At 35.6% G+C, this 22,972-nt stretch overlaps 1 protein-coding gene across 1 annotated transcript; it reads left to right on the forward strand.

The window, feature by feature from the left end:
* Nucleotides 1-3,047: 3,047 nt before the first annotated feature.
* On the forward strand, nucleotides 3,048-21,355 carry PSMC6 (proteasome 26S subunit, ATPase 6). The gene is made up of 14 exons (XM_007119219.4): nucleotides 3,048-3,190; nucleotides 4,192-4,271; nucleotides 4,367-4,406; nucleotides 4,641-4,693; nucleotides 7,407-7,474; nucleotides 8,081-8,195; nucleotides 9,912-9,999; nucleotides 11,680-11,741; nucleotides 11,829-11,952; nucleotides 12,322-12,383; nucleotides 13,947-14,067; nucleotides 14,211-14,291; nucleotides 17,945-18,016; nucleotides 20,848-21,355. The coding sequence occupies exons 1-14, from the start codon at nucleotides 3,064-3,066 to the stop codon at nucleotides 20,964-20,966; spliced, it is 1,212 nt and encodes a 403-aa protein (XP_007119281.1). The 5' UTR covers nucleotides 3,048-3,063; the 3' UTR covers nucleotides 20,967-21,355.
* The last annotated feature ends 1,617 nt before the right edge of the window (nucleotides 21,356-22,972 follow it).

The following is a 22,972-nucleotide window of genomic DNA, read 5'->3' on the forward strand; positions in this document are numbered from 1 at the left end:
TGCAGTGAGAAGCCCGCGCACCGCAACGAAGAGTAGCCCCCGCTCGCCGCAACTAGAGAAAGCCCGCGCACAGTAACAAAGACCCAACACAGCCAAAAATAAAAATTAATTAAAAAAAAAATAATTGGATAGTGGGTCTCAGGGATAGAATAGGGTGGGGCAGTAGACTCCTCTTTTTCAATCTAAGACTTGTAGTACTAAAAAAAAACTTTATGTATTACTTTGATTAAAGAAGAGTATTTCCCAGAAGCTAGGAATTCTAACTTCTATTCCTACATCAACATCTTGCTGCTCAGCCATAGACACATTCAATTAAGTGCATTCTGATAAGTATTTGGGGGTAGATATTTGGAATGACAAATTTATTAAAACTTGAGTGTTAGAGCTGATGTGTGAGCAAAAGTAGTTGCTACTTGCCTATCTGGTACTGTTTCCCAATTCTCTCTAGAAAAATATCAGTTCCTGTTGTATTAGTTATCCGTCACCATGTAACAAATGACCACAAACTTAGTGGCTTAAAACAACAAACATTTATTATCTCAAGTTTTTGTGGGCCAGCAGTTCAGGAACAGCTGAACTGGGTTGCGTGACTCAGTCTCTCATGATGTTGCAATTAAGACTAGAGCTTCAGTCATCTGAAGGCTTGCTTAGGGTTGGAGGCTCTGCTTTGAAAATGGCTCACTCACATGGCTATTGACAGAAGGCCTCAGTTCCTTGCTGGCTGTTCCTTTCCGTGTGGGTCTCTCCACAGACCTGCTGATGTGTCCTCTTGGCATGACAGCTGGCTTCCCCCAGAGGGAGTGATCCAAGGGAAAGTAAGGAGGAAACCCCAACGCCTTTCATGACCTAGGCTCAATGGTTGTCTACTGTCACTTCCACTTTATTCAATTTGTCCAGAACAAGTCACTAGATCCAGGGGAGGGAAATTAGGCTCCACTTCTTGAAATGGGAAGTATCAAAGAATTTGTGTACATATTTTAAAACCACAAAACCCATCAATGCTACATTATACATTAGTAGGTTAGGAGACTATCCTTAAAAATTATTTTTTGAAGATCTAAAAACATCTCATCACTGTTTGTTATGACATCACTTTTAATGACCCCTCCTTCCAAAACTAAGATATACCTACCTTGTCACCTCACTTCTTCTCTATTCTACTATATTTTAAGTTCCTTGAGAACTGATGACATTTCTTAGTCTTTTTGTATCTCTGCTTACCTATCATAGTGTCTAACATATTCACAAATTCATTCAATAGTATATATATATATATCCATATTCTGGAGATACAATAGTGAGCAAGAAATAGTCATAGTCCTTGTTTTCCTGGAGCTTATAGTCTACTAGAGGGAAAAGGCACATTTAATTGCATTTAAACATTTAAGAACACTTATGAATGTATAATTACAAATTAACCAACATTTTCTGATGGACAGGGATACAGTCTTAGAGGTGCATATAAAAAGGAACAGGGCTGTTCTGTTGCAGGCATACCGAAGACAGACAGGAGTTTCAACTGAAGTTGGAATTTTGCCAGATGGGTGAGAGAAGAATAAGAGTCAAGGGAGTTTAAAATATTGGTGTGTTATGTTGAAATAACACACTAGTATGTGCTTATACATATTTATTGAATTGAATCAAACTGAGCTATATATATATTTTTTTCTTTGCCCCATCCTCTCTTCTTTACTTCTTGATGTCAGAGGTGATATTCTTTTGATATAGTTTGACCAGAATAGTTGCAGCTGGGTGGGAGAAGGGACTAACCCTGCTCAATCCACCTTCCTTGTTTAATGTCTAACTGCAATTACCAGTTATATTTAGAAAAAACAGAATAGAATAGTCACATAATATCCATAAGATTTTTTCCTAATAAATTTGAAGGCATCTTTTAATTTCCTAATAATTTTTTTTGTAATTTAATTCACTTAAATTTGCAATTTATATGTATATATAAGATATACCTATTTAAACTCAAACATCCAGGGCCACTGGATAAGATGAAATCAAATGGAGTCTGGCGAATGTGACTGATCCTTTTGGAACAGCAATAAATTCTCCCTAGGAGTAATGCTGGGAAGAGATGCAGCAATGTGGACCTGTCCCGCAAGAACGGAGGTCATTACTACCCTTAAAATAAACAATTTAAAATAACACTACTGAATGCATACTATGTGCCAGATGTTGTGTTGATAGCTTACAGGCACACTATGTTGTTTAATACTCATGACATCCCTATGAGATAGGTACAAATATTATGCTCATTCTACAGAGATTTTGAGAGATTAATTTGTCCAAAAGCACAGAAAGAAGGCATCTTTATCTTGTGCCCCTCATCTCTACAACCCGCCCCCTTCCAGGCTCATTGGCTTTCTTTCTGTTCCAAGAAATGAGCCAACCCCCTTTTCACCTTAAGATCTTTGCATTTGCTGTTTCCTCTGTTTGGAAGGTTTTTCTCCAGTTTGTTGCATGTCTGGCTCCTTATCTCAGATATCTGTCCTAAATTAGTTCTCCTCACCTTACTCTATAACACCACCATGTTTTATTTTCAATATAGTATAGTATTTATTACACCTTGAAAATTATTTTTTTATCTTCCCACCAGATGGAACCCTTTGTACCTCATTCACTGCGTGAATAAATGAATAGCCTACTCCTTTTGTACCTGGAGATCCTGGATAGTATTGGGTTATACCAGTAGGCTATCTGTGTTATACCGATAAGCCATCAGAGCTCTTTAGAGAGATATGTATATATTCCCTATTTCATTCTCATCTTGGTTTATTACAGTCTTTTGTGGTTCCAGAACAGCAGTGACTTAAAAATACCAAGGCCTTTCAGGGGACAGCGCCCTTGCTCTACCCAGGCTGACCTGCAGGGGATGGTGTACCCGGAGGTCTCCTTCGGTGCACGCCGGCACCCTAGCGCATACAGACGCGGACGTTGGAGAAGTGGAGTGCAGAGGCGGGGCAAACCGGAAGGGGCAGTGTCTTCCGAGAAACCCGCCCCTCCAGGGAGGCTCTCCTGTCTCGCCCCGCCCCTTCCCCCGCCCGGGCGGCCATGGCCATTCCCGGCATCCCCTATGAGCGGCGGCTTCTCATCATGGCGGACCCTAGAGATAAAGCGCTTCAGGACTACCGCAAGAAGCTGCTGGAGCACAAGGAGATCGACGGCCGTCTCAAGGAGTGTGAGTGCACCTTTCTTTGCACATAATCTCGTGCCTGGACCCGCTCCTGTCTCTGACAAAGCGGAAGCCTTTGGCCGAGCTCGGCAACCGAGCCCCGAGGAGAGAAGGCCTCAGTCCGGAGACAAGGCGCTTTGTCATCCCCGCCTATAGCTTCGGAAGCCGAGCCTCTTCGGGCGTGGAAATGACCCAGTCTGGTCCAGATGACAGAGAGAACATCCCCAGTTCTGAGATGTAATTGGAAGATGACCAGAGGGGAGTGGGGAAGAAGTGGGTCAGGGATGTTTCCAGGTTGAGGTGCAAGGAGTGCGGTGTTGGTGGAGTCCCGGGACCCGGAGACGGAAAGAGAGTTGAGTCAAAGAAGCTCAGGCAAGAGACGAGACTCAGGTAGTTGGCTTGTTAGTGGAATGGAAAGCCGAACGCGGAGTTTAAGAGAGAAGGGGTCCATCGGTGAATCATAGTCCTCTTCTTCTTTCCTCGTGTTTTGAATTGTACTCTGTCAGGCGCACAATTTTGCCTTACTCCTGAACCCAAAGAGTACTTATAATTTTTCTTAGTGCACCGTCACTGACAAACCTGAATGGTTTAAATAATGAATGAAGACCTTAACTGTATAATTCTGTGGCGCTTTATTTAGGTTAGAAAGCCAAAGAGTAACAGTTCATGTGGGTAGGTGAAGTGAGGAAGGGTCTAACTCTTTTATCATTCGGGTTTGTAATCTCAAATCCGGAAGTGTCAGAATGTCAATATCTGTTATGAATGTAACCTAATATGTGCTTAAACAAGTAAGTGTTGCCGATCAAGAAAATAAAAACATGGTGCTTTCTCTGTAACATTTCGTTTTTAAACATGTCTACAAATGGCATTTTTTTTGTGGTTTGATATAGTGGATATAAAATACACGTAAAGTGAAATAGACTTAAATAAACTTAAATAAAGTGAGACTTAGTGACTTAAACTCGCTAAGATTATTTAATTTAAAATGTTCAAATTATATTTTTCAGTAAGGGAACAATTAAAAGAACTTACCAAGCAGTATGAAAAGTCTGAAAATGATCTGAAGGCCCTACAAAGTGTTGGGCAGGTAGGTAATGGAGTTTGGGGTGTAGAGGGTGATGGTGATTTGTTTTTTTAGCTCTTGGCAAAAAGTAATGCTTTTTTTTTTTTTTTCTTTCTTAGATTGTGGGTGAAGTACTTAAGCAATTAACTGAAGAAAAATGTAAGTGTATTAGATTGTTAGTAAAGAAAAAAGAGCAGACTCCCCTCCCTCCCACCACCAACTTTTGAAATGCTTATTATTTTAATGACTGTAATGAAGGTAGATGATATTCTTGCATAGACTAAGTTGTCTTTCAACTCTTGTCTTTTGGAGAACAGAAATCTGCCATCAATGTGGGTATATTTATTTTTTACTTTCTATTTTTCAATTTGTTTTTTCATTTTCTTCCTCTAGTCATTGTTAAAGCTACAAATGGACCAAGATATGTTGTGGGTTGTCGTCGACAGGTAACATTTTACATTTCTGTAGTGCTTTATAATTGACAAAAGGGCTTTTATATAAGGTATTTAATTCTCAAGGTAAGCAGGTCAGGCATTATGCCCATAACTCCCAAAGGTGACTTGTTCAAATATAACTAATTATTAGCAAAGCCTGAACTCAAACCATGGGTTTGACTCCCTGTAGTCTCTACTTTTCTGCTCTATTGCATTGCCTCAGTCAGCTCTACACACTGAGAAATCAAAGAATTTTAGAAGTGAAAAAATCTCAGATTATTTTATTTTAGTGTCTTTTTTGAAGAGGACTTAAAAGTATTAGACCTTATAGATTACATTTTATATTTAAACATTCAAAAATATTACTTATAGTCTTTACTATAGGCTAAATTGATTTTGTATGAGTTCATTTAAATTAGAATCAGCAAATTGAAATAATTCCAAATTTTATCTTGCAGTCATCAAAAAACGCCGACAAATGGCTTTGGATCATTTAGTAGCCTCTGAAGCCAATTTATGTACTACCCTATTCATTAGGAAGTGTCTTTAGCGAATTCTTATTAACTCATTGGAAGAGCTTTCTAAACTGAGTATTTGTTATGTCAGGTTCAGGTTTTAAAACATTGATATGACATGGCTATAGAGTTGAATTTTTCCTAGGGACTAAATTCAATCTTAAGATTTTGCCTATCATGTAAGTGGGATGACATTTTCTAAATCAAAATTTCAGATGCCTAATCTGACAGAGGATATTTATGTCCCTTTCAGGGCCCTCTGGATGCCAAAAGTTGGCATTTCTAAGATATTTTGTGGTTGTATGAGGGGCAAGAGAGTATTTGAAAACTGGAAAATATTAGAAAAGCCAGAATATATATTCCCTATAGATGTAAATGTTGAAGTAGGTTCATATTCATCTCTATTTAAGCTCTTTTTCAAGTACAGTGGTCCCTTGTTATCCGTGGGGGATATGTTCCAAGACCCCCAGTGGATGCCTGAAACCTGGGCATATACCAAACATTATATATGCTGTGTTTTTTCCTCTACATACATACCTATGATAAAGTTTAATTTAAAAATTATGCACAGAAAGAGATTAACAAAAATAATAATAAAATAGAACAATTATAAAAAACATGCTGTTACAAAAGTCATATGAATGTGGTCTCTCTCAAAATATCTTGTACAAATTTAATGCCTTTTCCATCTTAACTCAGCACTTGTCATGCACTGTCGCCGTAACTTTTGCAGTTTGAGGCGTGACAGCAAAACTAGCACAGGTTTCTTTTTTCTTCTTCACAATTGCATGGATAGAAGATTTTTTCTTACTGTAGATTATAGCAACCTCAGCATATGATTTTTATTTCCTTATTAAGTCGAGAACTTTCCCCATTTCATTAGGAAGCGGTCTGTGCCTTCTCTTTGCCATATCTGAATGGCCAGCATCACTACCATTGTGCTTTGGGGCCATTATTAAGTAAAATAAGGATTATTTGACCACAAGTACTTCAGTCAGCCGGACAGTGGATCTGATAACCGAGAGGGCTACTAAGTGATTAACAGGAGGGGTACCCTGGACAAAGGGATTATTCACGTTCCAAGGACATAGCTTTCATCACGCTACTCAGAACAGCATGAAATTTAAAACTTAGGATTAGTTTATTTCTGGAATTTTTCATTTAATATTTTCAGGTAACTGAAAATGTGGATAAGGGGAGGACTACTGTACCTGGCAGTTATTCTTAGTTTAATCCATTATATTAAACCTAGTATTTAGCATATCTTCACTTCATTTTAATTGGCACTAAATCCTAAAGTAAGCGCTCTTTGCAAAATCCTGTGAAAAGTGGTCAGTAATTTGTATGATTCTGAAATTGTATTGGCAAGCAGTTATTTTTTTTGCACTTTTCGAAAAAACTAAAAAATTATAATTTTTTCGAAAAATAACTTTATTTTTGACAAGTAACAGCGTGAGTGTGATTTGAATCTATTTGGATAGATTCTCTCCACTTCTATCTAAATAAGTTAAATATGCCAATAAATTGTTTAGTGTGATTCAATTTAATATGTACAGTAATATATTTACCATAGTGTCTGGCATGTAGCAAAGGCTTGAATGAAGGTTGCTGGGGTTTTTTGGTTTGTTCTTTAGAATTTTAATAAAAACTCTCTAAGGGGAAATAGAGTCCATATCCGCCTTATCTCCTATGATCACATAACACATTCTTTCCAAAACTATAGTTTTTAAAATAAATCTAATGGACATACCTTTAAGATGCTTTCCTTTCCTTCCCCCCCCAAATGTTCATTAAGGGATTTCTGTATAAATGCTTTGGTACCAATTGCCAAAGTCACTGTACTACAGTGCCTAGATCAAAATAATGAGCAAAACTATTAAATAGTGAGCCTTTGAAAGTAAAATATTGCAGTCAATTCCTTCTTCAAAAACAAGGTTGTTGCCACCTCAGACTTTGTATATTAGTGATTTCTCATTTCACACTGAGATTGCACAGAAGGACACTCTTTTAAGGAGAAGAAGGAAGTAACTTTGAATTACTACTTTTTATAAACCCTTCCCTTGGGCATGGTGTTTATAATCTAATCTAATCTAATCTTAGTGTTCTCTCTGAAGGGTAAAAATGATTATTTGGCTTCTAACTATGCTCTTGTTAGAGTGTTATTCCCCTTTTCAAGTGTTTGTGTAACACCTTTTGTTTTACACAATTAGCTTGACAAAAGTAAGCTGAAGCCAGGAACAAGAGTTGCTTTGGATATGACTACATTAACTATCATGAGGTAGGTTTCTTGTACTATTTAGTTTATGTCTTATTTTCATGGAGGGAAGATTTTATCCAAAATGTATGCTTCTTGAGATCACTGAATATTTTGCCACTTTTCCACTTTTACTAATTTCAAATTAATTTAAACATGTTTTTTAAAAAAAATAAATTTATTTATTTATTTGGCTGCGTTGGGTCTTCATTGCTACGCATGGGCTTTCTCTAGTTGCAGTGAGCGGGGGCTACTCTTCGTTGTGGTGCACGAGCTTCTCATTGTAGTGGCTTCTCTTGGTGTGGAGCACAGGCTCTAGGCACGCGGGCTTCAGTAGTTGTGGCACGCGGGCTCAGTAGTTGTGGCTTGCAGTCTCTAGAGCACAGGCTCAGTAGTTGTGGCGCACGGGCTTAGCTGCTCCGTGGCATGCGGCATCTTCCCAGACCAGGCTCGAACCCGTGTCCCCTGCATTGGCAGGCGGATTCTTAACCGTTGCGCCACCAGGGAAGTCCCAACATGATTTTCTAAGATCACCTACAGGTGCTTGCATAAGCAAGTCATTTATACTCTATTTGTAGGCTGAGAGAAAATACATCTTTTAAAAGAAAAATACACACCTTATCATTACAGGTATTTGCCAAGAGAGGTGGACCCACTGGTTTACAACATGTCACATGAGGACCCCGGGAATGTTTCTTACTCTGAGATCGGAGGGCTGTCAGAACAGATTCGGGAGTTACGAGAGGTAGGTAGTGTGTGCTTTATTCTCTGAACTTAACTAAGAAGTAGTACGGGTTTTAAAATGCCTGAAGGGAGAAAGAGGATGTAAAATCACTTTGTCCAAATAGTGTTTACTGAATATTATATATGTAATATTTTTGCCAAGAGAAGAATAGCACTGAAGCTCTAGCTATGAAAATTATGGGTTTTTGCTAAATTTGGAGATAATTTGGTGTTTGAAAAATCCTGCTCTTTTTATGACAAAGAAGGAAAAAAATGCTAAGAATAATTGATGTAATCCAGTTCCCATACCATCTGGTATTTTGATTATCTTAGTAGTTTAGTTGGGTCAGAGCACATTTGGATAGTGTGTGTAATGTAGTTTTTCCCATAACCTCATTGATTTCCTATTGCCCTTAAATAGAGTAAGTTATCTGTGCCTTAAATATTTTATTTTGATAAAGCTGTTTGCTGTCATTTAAGAAAAATATTGGCTTTAGCGTGGCTTAAACTTTAAGTTCTTACGTGAAGAATCAAATCAGGGTTGCCTTGCTTCACAGCACAGATAGCTTCTTAACAATTCTCTTTTAAGCAAATTACATTGTTGTATTGATTTCATCTTAATTTAGGATGGAAATACTCAGGAATGAATTTGATTAATTGGAGTGGCTTACATTATCTGATTTAAGCCCTAAACCAGTAGTTTTCAGACTTCAGCACTTTAAATTTTCTGGAACTCTTATTAAAGATACAGATTCCTAGGCCCTCTGCATGGTTTTGATGCAGTGGCTTGGGGGTGGGGCACAGGAATTAGCATTTAAACAAGCATTCCAGGTGATTATGAAACCAAGTTGTTTTTTTTTTTAACCATACTTGAGGAAGCATTGGCCTAAGCATAAATAAAAGCCTATTCTTTTCACATTGTAGTTAATGAAAAGAGGAAGAACAAGTGCTTCATGAAACAGTGAAATCTTTTACAGTGATTTGCTGCATTAGCCGTAGGAGCAGAATGAATCTCTCACACACACAGACACATGCACACACACCAAGGACATGCAGTATCCACCTGCAGACAATTGCGAGTATTAATTTCTCACAATTTTGGCGTGTCTTAATCATACCTTATGGACAGAGTTAATCAGTAGAGGTTTATCTCTCAAGTGAAGGGTTTAAACTGGGCAGTCAAATCCTCACTTTTGCTGTTCTCCACTTTTCTTTCTTTGAATCAATCTTAGAACATTGAGAGCAGAATTTATGTTTTTTTTAAGACTACTATGACAAAACTCCAACATAAGAAAATTTTATGTACCATTTCTCTTAGTGGCAGTTATATCTTACCAAAGTTCCCCATTTTATAATTATTTTTTGTTGTTTTCAGATGCACAGTAGTGTAATCTTTTTGTTTTTTTGCTTAACTGATTTTTTGTAGTGTTAATTTTTTCGTTGAGGCTTAATTTACGTTCAGTAAAATTCACATGTTTTTAAGTGTACAGTTCAAATATGTTTGACAGATTATATGCCCGTGCAGACATCACTGTAGTCAAGTGTGTGGTTATTTTAACAAGTGTGCATCTACCTGAAGAAAAACCTCTAATATAAATGGTTTTACATAGCACTGAATTCTAGATCTATTATGAATTATGATGTATGTACGTAACTCTGCTGATAGTTTACTTAAAATATTTGAAAGTACATCAAAATCTTTACTAACTTTTTAAGAAACATGCAACTTCTTTTCTAGGTAATAGAATTACCTCTTACAAACCCAGAATTATTCCAACGTGTAGGAATAATACCTCCAAAAGGCTGTTTGTTATATGGACCACCAGGTTGGTATTAAATCGTGTCTGCCCCACTATGAGCGAATGAATGAATGAATGGAGTAAAAAAATGAGATGGAGATATTTAATGTGACAATTCCAACCTTCATTCTGTTCAGAGTAAGGAAGGGATTGGGGATATGTGTCTACTATTTTCTGAGTCTTGCTTGGTCCTCTCGTGCTTCATAGGGTATGTATATCTAAACATGCCATGTGATTCTAAGCAATGGTCTTGTGTGGTTCACAGACCTCTGGGTGTCCCAGAGACACTTTCAGGAATTCTGCAAGGTCAGAACTTACTCTTGTAATACTAAGATGTCAACAGTGAAAAAGAAAAAGGCAACTAACATCTGTGCTGATGGTGCAAAGCAATGAGGGTAAAGCTACTCATGCCATAACATGAATCAATTAAGTCAGTGGCACAAAATGGTATAGTAGTCATTGTGTTCGGGGCCACTCACATTTGCAGTATTTTTTTAAAAAGATGTCAGTTTCACTTTAAAATGTCCTTGCTGCTAAAGCATTAAAAATATTAACTTTTGATCCTTGAATAATGTCTTGTATTCTGTGATGAAATGGAAAATACATATAAAGTACTTCTGTTGCATACTAAATAAGATAGATATCTCCAGGAAAAGCATTTGTGTGATTATTTGAGTTGCCTGCTGAATTAGCTGCTTTTCACGGAATGCCATTTTTACTTGGAAGGATAATTTACAGTCGATTATCAGACTGGTTATTGGTTACCTTTCACACATTTTTTTTTAATTTATTTATTTTTGGCTGTGTTGGGTCTTCATTGCTATGTGGGGGCGTTCTCTAGTTGTGGCAAGCAGGGGCTACACTTCGTTGCTCTGTGCGGGCTTCTCATTGCGGTGGCTTCTCTTGTTGCAGACCACGGGCTCTAGAGCGCAGGCTCAGTAGTTGTGGCGCACGGTTTAGTTGCTCCATGGCATGTGGTATCTTCCCGGACCAGGGATCAAACCCATGTCCCATGCATAGGCAGGCGGATTCTTAAGCACTGTGCCACCAGGGAAGTCCCTGCACACATGTTTTTAAAAAAATGAAGTTAGCCAATCATGTTAAAGTAAACAACTGTAGCCACTGACACCATCTGTAGCCAGTGATAAAATTTGAGCTTTCAAGCAAAAATTGAGTTTTTGAAAACTTTACGTCTGGTATTATGAGCTTGACAACTTTCCAATGTGTTTGTTAATATAAGACAGGATGAGATAGAAGATGGTATTAACAAATGTGATTTTTTAATATTATATAGGAAAATGCCAGTATTTGGAAGATTTTCATAACCCACTGAATCAGTGGTTTCCAAATAACAAATACTTGATGTTACAATATCATACGTAGGCAGAGGTCCACTCAGTGTTCAGTATAGCCCAATGTATTTGAATGTACAAGTTTCCATCATAGTCTATTTGTAAGTTGGGTTTGATATATTTCTAAAGTTATGTATTCAGTTTGCTTAAAATAAAATTAGAAGGGATATTTTGAATAAAATTTTAAATTTTAATATTGAGAGTGGAAGTGCTTTGGGATTTTAAATGATTTTAAATGCTTTTATTTAAGACTTAGCTTCCATTTTGCAAAATTTACTATTCAGAGGATTACATTCTTAAAGACTTTTGAAAATTTGTTTTACTTTCCATTTAATTAGGACTTTGTCATTCCTAGGTACAGGAAAAACACTCTTGGCACGAGCTGTTGCTAGCCAGTTGGATTGCAATTTCTTAAAGGTAAAGGGAAGATTCTTTTTGTAGCTGTTGAAAATAAATTTTATTTGAATTGTCCTATGTTTACCATAATGTTTTTCCTTTAATCAGGTTGTATCTAGTTCTATTGTAGACAAGTACATTGGTGAAAGTGCTCGTTTGATCCGAGAAATGTTTAATTATGCCAGGGACCATCAGCCATGCATCATTTTTATGGATGAAATAGATGCTATTGGTAAGAATAACACTTTTTAAAATTTATTTTAAACTTTTCTTGAAACTTAGGAATATTTTTTAAATCTAAAAGAACTTTTTCCCTCTCTTTTCACCTCTAATTGCAACTTGTGTGTAGTAGCAAAATGAATTGAATGTTACTTTAAGAAAATTCTTAAAAAAGTTTAACCACTCTCAATAAATAACCTTTAATGTTGAGAAAATGATAAACATTATACCAAAATCAATTCTAATTTTGTCAGTGTAATTCTTGTTAATTAATTTTCATCTTAATGTTTTAAACCCCAGACACTGTCATTTTCATATTTTCTTAAATGATGCTTAAAGAGGAAAGGAGTAATTCATATGAGTTTCCACATCATTATTTTAGGTGGTCGTCGGTTTTCTGAGGGTACTTCAGCTGATAGAGAGATTCAGAGAACTTTAATGGAGGTAATATTTGGTAAAGCCTGTTTGTAAAGAAATCAGTGTTTATAAAGTGAAGAAGTAAAGATTGGATATTTGAAGGTCAAAATATGGACAATGGTTAAAAGAATGCACTTAAGTATGAAATTTGAAAGTACAGCATTGACAGGAGTGAACACTTTTCTTTACCACAATCTCTAGTAAGAAAATGAGTACTAGAAAATAATAGGGATATCTACAGAATTTCATTTGAGTTACAGCTGTACCGTTCTATATTTTTTGAGCAGACTGGCCATTTAAATAATTAAATTATAGATTGTACTTAACATTGTGAATGTGATTTTGTGTTAGTTTTATTCAGATATTTTATGAGTGACAAATATATTAAAACTAGTGGCAATAAATGAGTTGTAATTATGTATGAGGCTGCTCTAAAAATTACTAATACTTTCCTCTCTTTATTGCTGAGAATGAAAGGAAACTAAAATAGTTTTGATTATTGAAGATGGATGATGGGATATTGAAATGTATATTAAAGTCTTTTCCCACTCCAAATTCTGTGAAAGTAATGGCAAGATTCCAAACACATTTTCCAACTCCTATGAATAGATAGGTAGCATAGGTAATGCATTGTCAACTTCTGTCTCAGTAGGGGTATTTGAAAATTGTTTTTTATAAATTATATTGTCTGCTCAGAAAAGACAGTATTTTAAAATTAGTTGTAGAGTCTATTAGAAGCCTTAAATTGAGGTATTTTTTTAAAAACGCAGATACTAGTTTTATTCATGTAGCTGATATGTTGTTAGCTAACACTTAGGGTATGTTAGACATATTGACATGAAGAAATAGACATATTGTCAGGCTAGCTTTGTTTTAAAGAGTGTGTTGAATGCAGTTAGATTTTTCAACATTTATTCAAGAAAACTTTAGGAATTGAAGGAAATGTGTTAGGTATCTCAGTATTTCTGTGTATAGTAGAATTATTTGAAAAGATATATAATGGATTTATTATCAAGTTTGTAGAAAATCATTGTTTCCAGTTATCCTGATGTAAATTTTATGTCTGGCATACCATAAGCTCTTGAAACATTATTTTAAAAGTAATTGTAACAAAAAAATTCGAACGTTGGAATCAGACCCACATAACTTAGTTTTATAATTCTTGACTGGATGGATGCCTTCAGATTTATTAAAATTATCTGATAGCTATAAAAAGGTACATAGTTGAATAATCTATCTTGAAGACTTCCCTGGCAGTCGAGTGGTTAAGACTCCGTGCTTCCCCAGCAGGGGACACGGGTTCGATCCCTGGTCGTGGAACTAAGATCCTGCATGCTGCAAGGTGCGGCCAAAAGAAAAGCACTAAATAATCTATCTTGGAACTTTTAGGATGGAAAATATATCCCTTTATGTAAGAGAGAGAAAAAAATATTCCATCAGATGATCATTCTGCACATCACATATGTATCTGTAAGCAATACATTTCATGGTCTTAGTCATTTTATAAAAGGTGTGTGCTATGTGTTTTTTTAATGGTTGGGATGCTTTATAAAATGTACCTTTGATTTATATTCACAAATATATTCTTAGCTACTGAATCAAATGGATGGATTTGATACTCTACATAGAGTTAAAATGATCATGGCTACAAACAGACCAGATACACTGGATCCTGCTTTGCTTCGTCCAGGCAGATTAGATAGAAAAATACGTGAGTTAAGCTTTTTTGCCTGCTGTCCATTTCCCTTTGTCTATGTCCATTTCTCTTCCCATACCTCCTCCTCACCCCCTACTTTGTTTAAAAAACAAAACTCCTGACTGCAAAAGAACTTCTTATAATTTTCGTATTTTCAGATATTGATTTACCAAACGAACAAGCAAGGTTAGATATATTGAAAATCCATGCAGGTCCCATTACAAAGCATGGTGAAATAGGTAAGTAAATAACCTATTTTATATATATTTACATTTGGTAAATGAAGTAAAATGCTATTGGATATCACTGATAGTCTACCAAATCTAGTTTTAAATTCAGGAAACATGGTGGTCTCGAATTTAGCTAATAGTTATTGAGCATGTGCTGTATGCTAAGAATTGTTCTAAGTGCTGAGGATATAGCAATGAACAAAACAGATAAATTCCTGCCTTTATATAACTTACATTCTTGTCAGGAAAGACAGGTGAAGAAAGTAAAATATTCACTTGACCCTTGAGCAAAATGGGTTTGAACTGCATGGGTCTACTTATACGTGGATTTTTTTTTTAACTAGTAAATGCTACAGTACTACCTGATTGGGGTTGGTTGAATCCACAGATGCAGAACTGTGAACATGGAGGGCCGCTATGAGTTACGTGCAGATTTTTGACTGTGCAGAGGGTTGGTGCCCCTAACCCTCATGTTGTTCAGGAGTCAACTTTATGGTATATTAGATGATGGTAAGTCCTATTGAGAAAAATAAAGCAAGGAAAGGGGAATAGGTAATGCCAGGAGCAGGCATGAATGTATATACATTTTTGAATAGAGGTGGGGAGGAGGAAGCACAGGGAAGGCCTTACCAAGGTGATTTTTAAGCAGTGACCTAAAAGGTGAAGGAGCTAAGTATGGATATTGGGGGAAATCATGCAGAGGGAACAGCAAGTAAGAAGGCCTTGAAGTAGGTGCGTGCATGGAACGTTCCAGGAGCAGCATAGAGGTCAGGGTGTCTGTGGCAGAGTTATTGGGACAGTAGCAAGTGAAATAAATCATAGACGTAATGGGGATCAGATTGTGTAGAGCCTTACTGAGGCCATTGTGTAGGAACTTTGGCTTTTGTTTTTAGTGAAATGGATGCCATTGGAGAATTGTGAGCAGAGGAATGATATGATCTTTCTTTTCATTATTTTTAACTTTGTATTACAGAAAATTAGAAATATGTGAAAGTAGAGATGAGTATAATCTTATCAGGAATTCATCCCCCAGCTTCAGTAATTAACTCTTGGCCAATCTTGTTTCATCTGTAATCTCTCCCACCTCTTACCTTCTCTCTGGATTTTTAAAAAGCAAATTCCAGTCATTATCATTTCATCTGTAAATATTTCAAAATTCACTTATGTTATATAAGATCATTCTGGCTGCAGCTAGAGGGGACAAGGATAGAGACAAGAGTATCTATGAGGAGGTTATTTCAGTAATGCAGGCAAAAGATGATGGTGGCTTGGTCCAAGGTGGTAGCAAAATCTTTTAAAATAATGAGATTCTGGACATATTTTGAAAATAGAGGTGACAGGGCTTGCTAATGAATCAGATGTAGGGTGTGAGCTAAAGAGAAGAACCAGGGAAGACTTAGGTTTTTTACTCATGCAACTGAACAAATGGAATTGCCATCAATTAAAGCGAGGGAAGACTGGAAAGATTTGGTTTTAAAGGGAGAATGAGGAATTTGATTCTGGCAATATTTAATTTGAGATGCCAATTAGATAGCCAAGTAAAGATGTTGATTAGTAATTCTGTGTGCATCAATAGTTCGTTGGGGTGGTCTGTGCTAGAGTTATAAATATGGCTAATATCAGCATAAAAATGGTTCCAAGGAAGAGAATGTTGATAGAGAAGGGATTAAAAAACTGAGCTAATTCCAGCATTAAGAAGTTGAGAGAAAAAAAAAAAAAGTTGAGAGGAAGAACCATCAAAGGAGACTGAGAAAGGTTAGTCACAGAGATAGGAGTTAACCAGGACCTGATGGTGTCCTGGAGAATAAATGAAGAAATATTATAGGGAGGGACTAATTTCCTGTCAAATGCTGACAGTGGGTCTGATAAGAAGAGTTCTGAGATTGGATTTACTATGTGAAGATCATTGGTGACCTTATCAAAAGAAATTTCTTTGGAGTGGTAGCAGTGAGAGCCTTGTTCAAGTAGATATCAGAGAGATGGGGACAAGAGGCATTGAGTTTAGACACCTCTTTCAAGGAGTTCTCTAGCGAAGGGGAGAAGAGAAGAAATGGAGCTGCAGCAGAAATGGAGATTAGGACTTAGAGTTTTCTTTAAGATGCATGAACTTACAACACTTTTTTTTATGCTGTTGGGAATGATCTAGGAGAGAAATACAAGTTGATAATGTGCTTTTTTTTGAAGAGAGGTTGGCTTTGTCTATGAGCATAGACTTCTCAGGAGAATAGGAGGAAAGGCAGCATATATAGATGCTGATGATAACAGGTTCTTAAATATGGCAGGTACTTAGAGGATTTTTCTTCTGAAAAATCTTTTATTCTCTCAGTGAAATAGAAAGCAAGTTAAGAGTGAAAATGGGGAAGTACTGTTAGAGATTTGAGGACAGAGGAGAAATTACAAAATAGTTATCTATAGAAGTGAGAGACCGGACTAGTGTAAAGGCCAGCAAGCCATGTATTCTATTGTGGGCTAAATTCCGTATGCCTTCTGTTTTTGTAAATAAAGTTTTGTTGTAGCACAACCACTCCTGTTCATTTACATATTGTCTATGACTACTTTCCCACTACAGTGGCAGAAATGAGTAGTTTTGACAGAGACCATATGACCTACAAAGTCTAAAATATTTACTGTCTTGCCCATTACAGAAAGTTTGCTGACCCCTGGACTAGAGGCATCTAGTATAATTGCCAAGCAACTTTAAAAACTTTTTAAAAGTTAGTCGTCCAAAATAATTACAAATAGTTGACCATTGCCTTTCTCATTACTCATGTGAAAGTTCTGAGTTGGAAAGACTGAGTTGAATTTACCAGCTTCTTCCAATACTGAGCTCTTGCTAGGTGCCAGATGCTATGCTTAACCTTAGGAATTTCTGCTCTCCAGAAGCTTACATGAACTTGAACCTGAATGAAGACTAATTAATGAATTATCTGTGTGATTTCAATTAGAGATTGATATACTCCAGATTGCCTGACAAGGGTGTCTTATCACAGTTTTTCACATTGTAGTAGCCTGTGTGTCTCTTCTCTTGCTATTCTACATCAAGTCCATAACTGCTACCTTAAACCAGCAGCAGCTCTTCATTTCGTCCGTCACGTGGATAGAAAGGTCACTTAACTATTACTGTTATCATAGATCTGATACCTCAACACTTGGAGCTTTCACAGAAACCAGAAAAGCTAGCCAATGTTTACTCTAGCATTTAAAAATTCTGTATGATAAAATGATGTCTGAAGACTATTTTTGGTATATTTTATATTTGCCTTATGTGATTAAATCCCATTGTGGTTACAGTTGGTTTTGAATATTCTAGATTTATTCAAATTAGATACTTGGTTACAGTTTTAATAAGAGTCATAGCTTGACATATCTAAAGTTGACATGCGCTTAACAGTTTCTCTGTGTAGAAACAGGTTAAGATGCTTTCAGATCTTGATATTTCTTGGTTTTAGAGTTTTAGAAGTATGTTTATTTATGCTTGGTGCTGGTTTACTTAACAGAAGTATTGATTTTAGTTGTTAATATGTGGAATGTTAACAGAGATGATGCCTAGCTGACTAAATTCTAAGCAAGCTCTTAAGTTAAATTTTCTGTATGGGAATAAATCAAAAAAAGGTCTCCTATTATTATTTTTTTAACTGATTTCCAGTATTTTTCCTAAACAGATTATGAAGCAATTGTGAAGCTTTCAGACGGCTTTAATGGAGCAGACCTGAGAAATGTTTGTACTGAAGCAGGTAAGGGCTTAAAGTACAGTTTTTACTATTGATTTTGATTTGTTTAATTTGCTAAAAATGTGTTTGGGTTTGTCCAAAAGCAGAGCCTGAGCTTTGCAAGGATTTGAGTGCTTGTTATTTTCTGGGAAATTGATTCCAAGAAGTAGGAGAGAATAGGGCAAGTGAAATGGGAAGAGGGAAAGCTGTTATAAGGGTGCATCATTGCAGTAACTGTTGTAGGCAAGAGGGGTTTGATTCTGATGAGACCTCAGAGAAACATACAGAATTCTTTCCAGGATTATCTGGCTGAAATATGGGAGACTAGACATTTATTTACCAGCTGTCATCCTCCATTCCTCCATGGGATGATATTTGCCCTTGGGGATGTTAACTTCTTTGCACTTATGGATGCCTTAGGGTAGAATGTGGAAAGACATGCATAGTGATAGCATGCTGTCCCCCTGGAGTAAGTCTTAGATTGTACAGAGCTATCTGCCACACCTGTGGCTGAAATCCGACTGGGCCAGCACTGGGGGTATCTGCTACAAAATGGATGGCATGCCTTCTGATACTAGCCTGTCAGTAGTTACCTTTGAAAGATTGATTTATGAATTTTGTGTTGATTCAACTTGTAGAAATGTAGTAGTTTTTTAGTATAATTTTCTCTGTGGATTGTGTGATTTTATTTTTATTTCTGGTACCAAGTGGCTTTAAAACCATACATACAGTCATTTAGTTTTTGTCCTCCACACAGAACCTTAAAATTAAAAAAATAGCTACAGTAGATTTTATGGTTACTGACTTTCATAGGTTGCATATGAACACTTTTTAAGTATTACAATATGTGATTTCCTCTTGTTTTCATATCACCTTTAGCCTTATTTTAACATTTCTTGTAAATTCAACAGACAGTGTTTAAAGAGCCTGCTCAGACATGGCTTCTCCATAGGAGTATCTTCATGAGTATACTGTGACTCAGTATCTGGATCAAAGATCTGCAGATCCAGAGACTCTCAGTACAAATCACATAAATCATGCTCACAAAGACTTATTAGTAAACAAAATTAAGAGGTAAGCAGTCAGTAGCCTGAACTACTAGGGGTAACTTACGACATTCTCCTTTCAAAATCTACACTAGACCAAATTATTATTAGCAGATTGCTTTGGTGAAGATGGAATCCAAACAAAAGCAGTATCGAAATCTTAAAGGCTGATACCATTATATTCTCTTTTTCCACATATTTTTTAAAAGTTTACTTTTAGCTATTTCCAATAAAGAACTATAACTTCTGTGTGGATTAAAATTTAAGCTTTTTAAACTTCTCATCTGGAGACATACTGAAATTCTTGAGTTTTCTTTTTATTAGTCTTCAAGCCTTTTTCGTTAACATATCTTTCTGTGAGTTAAAATATACTTGATTCAATTATAGTTGTCTTTTTCCATTCACATCCTGAGATTGCTATCCTTTTGGATTAGAATGTATCTCAGATTCACTCATTCACTAAATAATGATTTGGAAACAGTAATATGCACAAGGTTTGGAAAAATAACTTGCCTAATTTAGTTGCAGCCTTCTAAACAGGTTTTAAAACTTCACTATTAAAAAACCAGTCATTTCCATTCACCTGATTTCTGAGGACAGCATAGAATGACTATTGCCAAGATTCCTTATGTAGAAATCTTGAAAGGAAAGGGAAGACAGGAAGTAACCCTTGCAATTTTCTATTGCAACCCACTCATTTTATGTTAGTGAAAATTCAGTATAAGCAGATCCTCAATGAAAATAGTAGTAGGATTTATTTAATTAGTAGATAGTGATAACTTACCAGCTTTAGCTTATCATGAAATTAGGATTGTCTCAAAATCTGGGACCCATATCTATGACACAGCTAATGTTTAAAAAAAACCCACAAACCTTTTACCTCCTTGTCAAGTAGTATTTGACAAGTAATTTGTCAAAAACTTGAAAGCAAAAACTGAATGGTGATATTTGAATATGAAAGTCATATAAAATACCAATTTGTACATAAAAGTAAATTTTCTCACATGAATAATGACACTGATTTTTGTTGACTTTCTTTAATTCTTATTCTCTATGCTTTTGATTATTAACAAGGAAAAGCTATGAAAATTACTGAGGTGTTTTGTGTTTTCCCAAAGCATACATGTGCCCCCAGCTTCCAGGGGATTGCTGCCTGTAGAGATAGGAAACTTCTGCCTAAAATGTGTATGTGTTATTGATAGTTGGGTTTTGTTTTGTTTTTTTTAAGATGACATTGGATACAGGGACTGTGTGAGGTGGAATTTAAGTATACAGATAATTGTCTCACTGTTTTCTAGCTTTTGGTTTGGAAAATAGTGCTCACTATAGTTACGGAAATTAATTGAACAATAATATTGGGTTTCAGGAAATTAGAACTGTTGGCTGAGAAGTAATACAGCTAAGCTCCTTCACATTTATTCCATAGAATAATATTACATTATTTAGTTTTCTTTAAAGTTTTTTTGAGATATAATTGACATATTAGTTTCATGTATACAACATAATGATTCACTGTTTGTATATATTATGAAATGATCACCATAATGAGTCTAGTTAACATTCCATCATCACACATAGAAAAGTATTTTTTTCTTGTGATTTACTCAGCATCTTTCAAATACACAGTGCAGTATTAATAAGTATAGTCACCATGCTGTACATTACATCCCCAGGACTTATTTATTTTTTAAGTGGGAGTTTGTACCTTTTGACCACCTTCACCCATTTCACCTACCCTCTCCCTTAGTTTTCTTATAATAAATAATTCACATATTAAATATAGCAGTCATGTTGTTTTATTCTCCACAGGTATGTTTGCAATTCGTGCTGATCATGATTTTGTAGTACAGGAAGACTTCATGAAAGCAGTCAGAAAAGTGGCTGATTCTAAGAAGCTAGAGTCTAAATTGGACTACAAACCTGTGTAATTTACTGTAAGACTTTTGATGGCTGCATGACAGATATTGGCTTAATGTAAAAAAGTTAAGGAAAATAATGTATGTATTGGCAAAAATCTCATTTTAAAAGAGTATGAATAAAAATGTGTATGAATAACATTGTAAAAATTAGTAATTCAGTAATTCTACTTTTAAGAAGTATGGAAGAAATTTGTATGTTTGTTAATGTTGCATTTATTGCAGCAGAAGTTATAAAAGAAGAGTATGTTGAAGCTTTTTGTATTTGCTGTGTATTTTGTAAAACCTTGAAAATGGTTTGAGACAGTAGTACCAGATAGCATTTCTTATGACTTATTTTATATCATTTGTTTTCCTCATCCTAAAAAGTTTAATAAAATCTGTTTGATTCAGTTCTCCTACATATATTCTTGTCTTTTATGAGACTACATTTACTATGGTCTAAACTATTTAATAACCAAGATGAAGTTGGGTTTAGATCGTAGACTTCTGAATTTTATTTTAAAACAGTACCTATACTCAGTGTTCATGAGAGCATCTTGTTATATGTAACATAGATGTGTGTCTATATATATTCCTCCTTCCAGAAAGCCTTTATTTATTCTCCACCTACTATGATTAAGCTGTGTGATAGTTAATTGAAATAGTACATGCACATCCATAACCATTTTTTAGATTATGATTAAAAGTAACATTTGCTATTTAAATGTGACTTGGTTTTCTTGATTTATGTGAGATGATAGTTCCCTTTTGAGGAGGTTTGTACACTCTTCTCAGAAGGATTCACACATACATACACACAATTTTGCATATATTAAAACTTAGGAGATTTATTATTTCCCAAGCTCACCCATGGACACTAGGTATCTATGGATACCAGGCTAAGGGTCTGATGTAGGGGCTGTTGATGTCAGAAATGTTCAAAACAAAAGTTCCGTTACCTATACACGATTCTTTCTCATATTATGTGGTAATTAAAGCTTTAACAAATTACAGTAGGAAATCATCATTGGGCATCAATTATGTTATTATTAAAGGTGCTGTTAAAAAAAACTGTCTTCAGTTTCATAAACACTGAAGAATGAATGATATATGACTCAGGTAATAATACAATCATTCTTCAAATTAAAAACTTGCTAGCAGAGTAATGTGTGCCTTTTTATAACTAAAAGGGAGAGAACAGTTTACATAGTGGTAGAGAAAATGGAGCCCTCAAACTAGCCATCTAATTAATACTCAAATTATTGAACAGTTCTATTTCTATATATGTTTAGTAGTGTATTTCATAAATATGACTATAAAAAGTATGTATGGTCTAGGTCAGATATCCATGTGGTCCTTTTTACTTTATCCAATGTAATCTGCAATTCAGTTAATGAATGACTATCTCACTTTTTTACTTTGGTGGTGGTGGTGGTGGTTTTTTTTAAAGAATCAGGTTGGTGTACAAATCTTTAAAGTTTATGTCTGGGTTCTTCCACTTCTAAGCTTGATTTTCCTCATCTGTTTAAAAACAAAAAAGATAACATTATCTCCCTAAACCCAGAGAAAGTAGTGGTGGTGGTGGTTTTTTTTAAAGAATCAGGTTGGTGTACAAATCTTTAAAGTTTATGTCTGGGTTCTTCCACTTCTAAGCTTGATTTTCCTCATCTGTTTAAAAACAAAAAAGATAACATTATCTCCCTAAACCCAAAGTATTATATACCTGAACTTTATTAACAATATAGTATTAACTGATTCAGACTCCTTTTAAAAAGATATTGAAAGCCATATAGTTTAATAATACTTTGAAGTGTTAATAAGCTTAGAATTAAAGGAAGAGACCTTCAGTATTATGTACAAATTAGTGGGCTATCAACTATTTCTATTTCTTAGGATTTTTTCTATTTGCCACTTTTTCTTGATATTTTCTAGTTGTCATATTCCCAAATATTCTTAAAAGTACACCGTTTCGATTTGCTTAAAAGTGATGGTGTTTCATTCTCTCTGTGGCATAACGTAATTTTCAGGTGTACTCT

Source organism: Physeter macrocephalus, chromosome 11, assembly GCF_002837175.3.
Source record: "Physeter macrocephalus isolate SW-GA chromosome 11, ASM283717v5, whole genome shotgun sequence".
Classification (NCBI taxonomy): Eukaryota; Metazoa; Chordata; class Mammalia; order Artiodactyla; family Physeteridae; genus Physeter; species Physeter macrocephalus.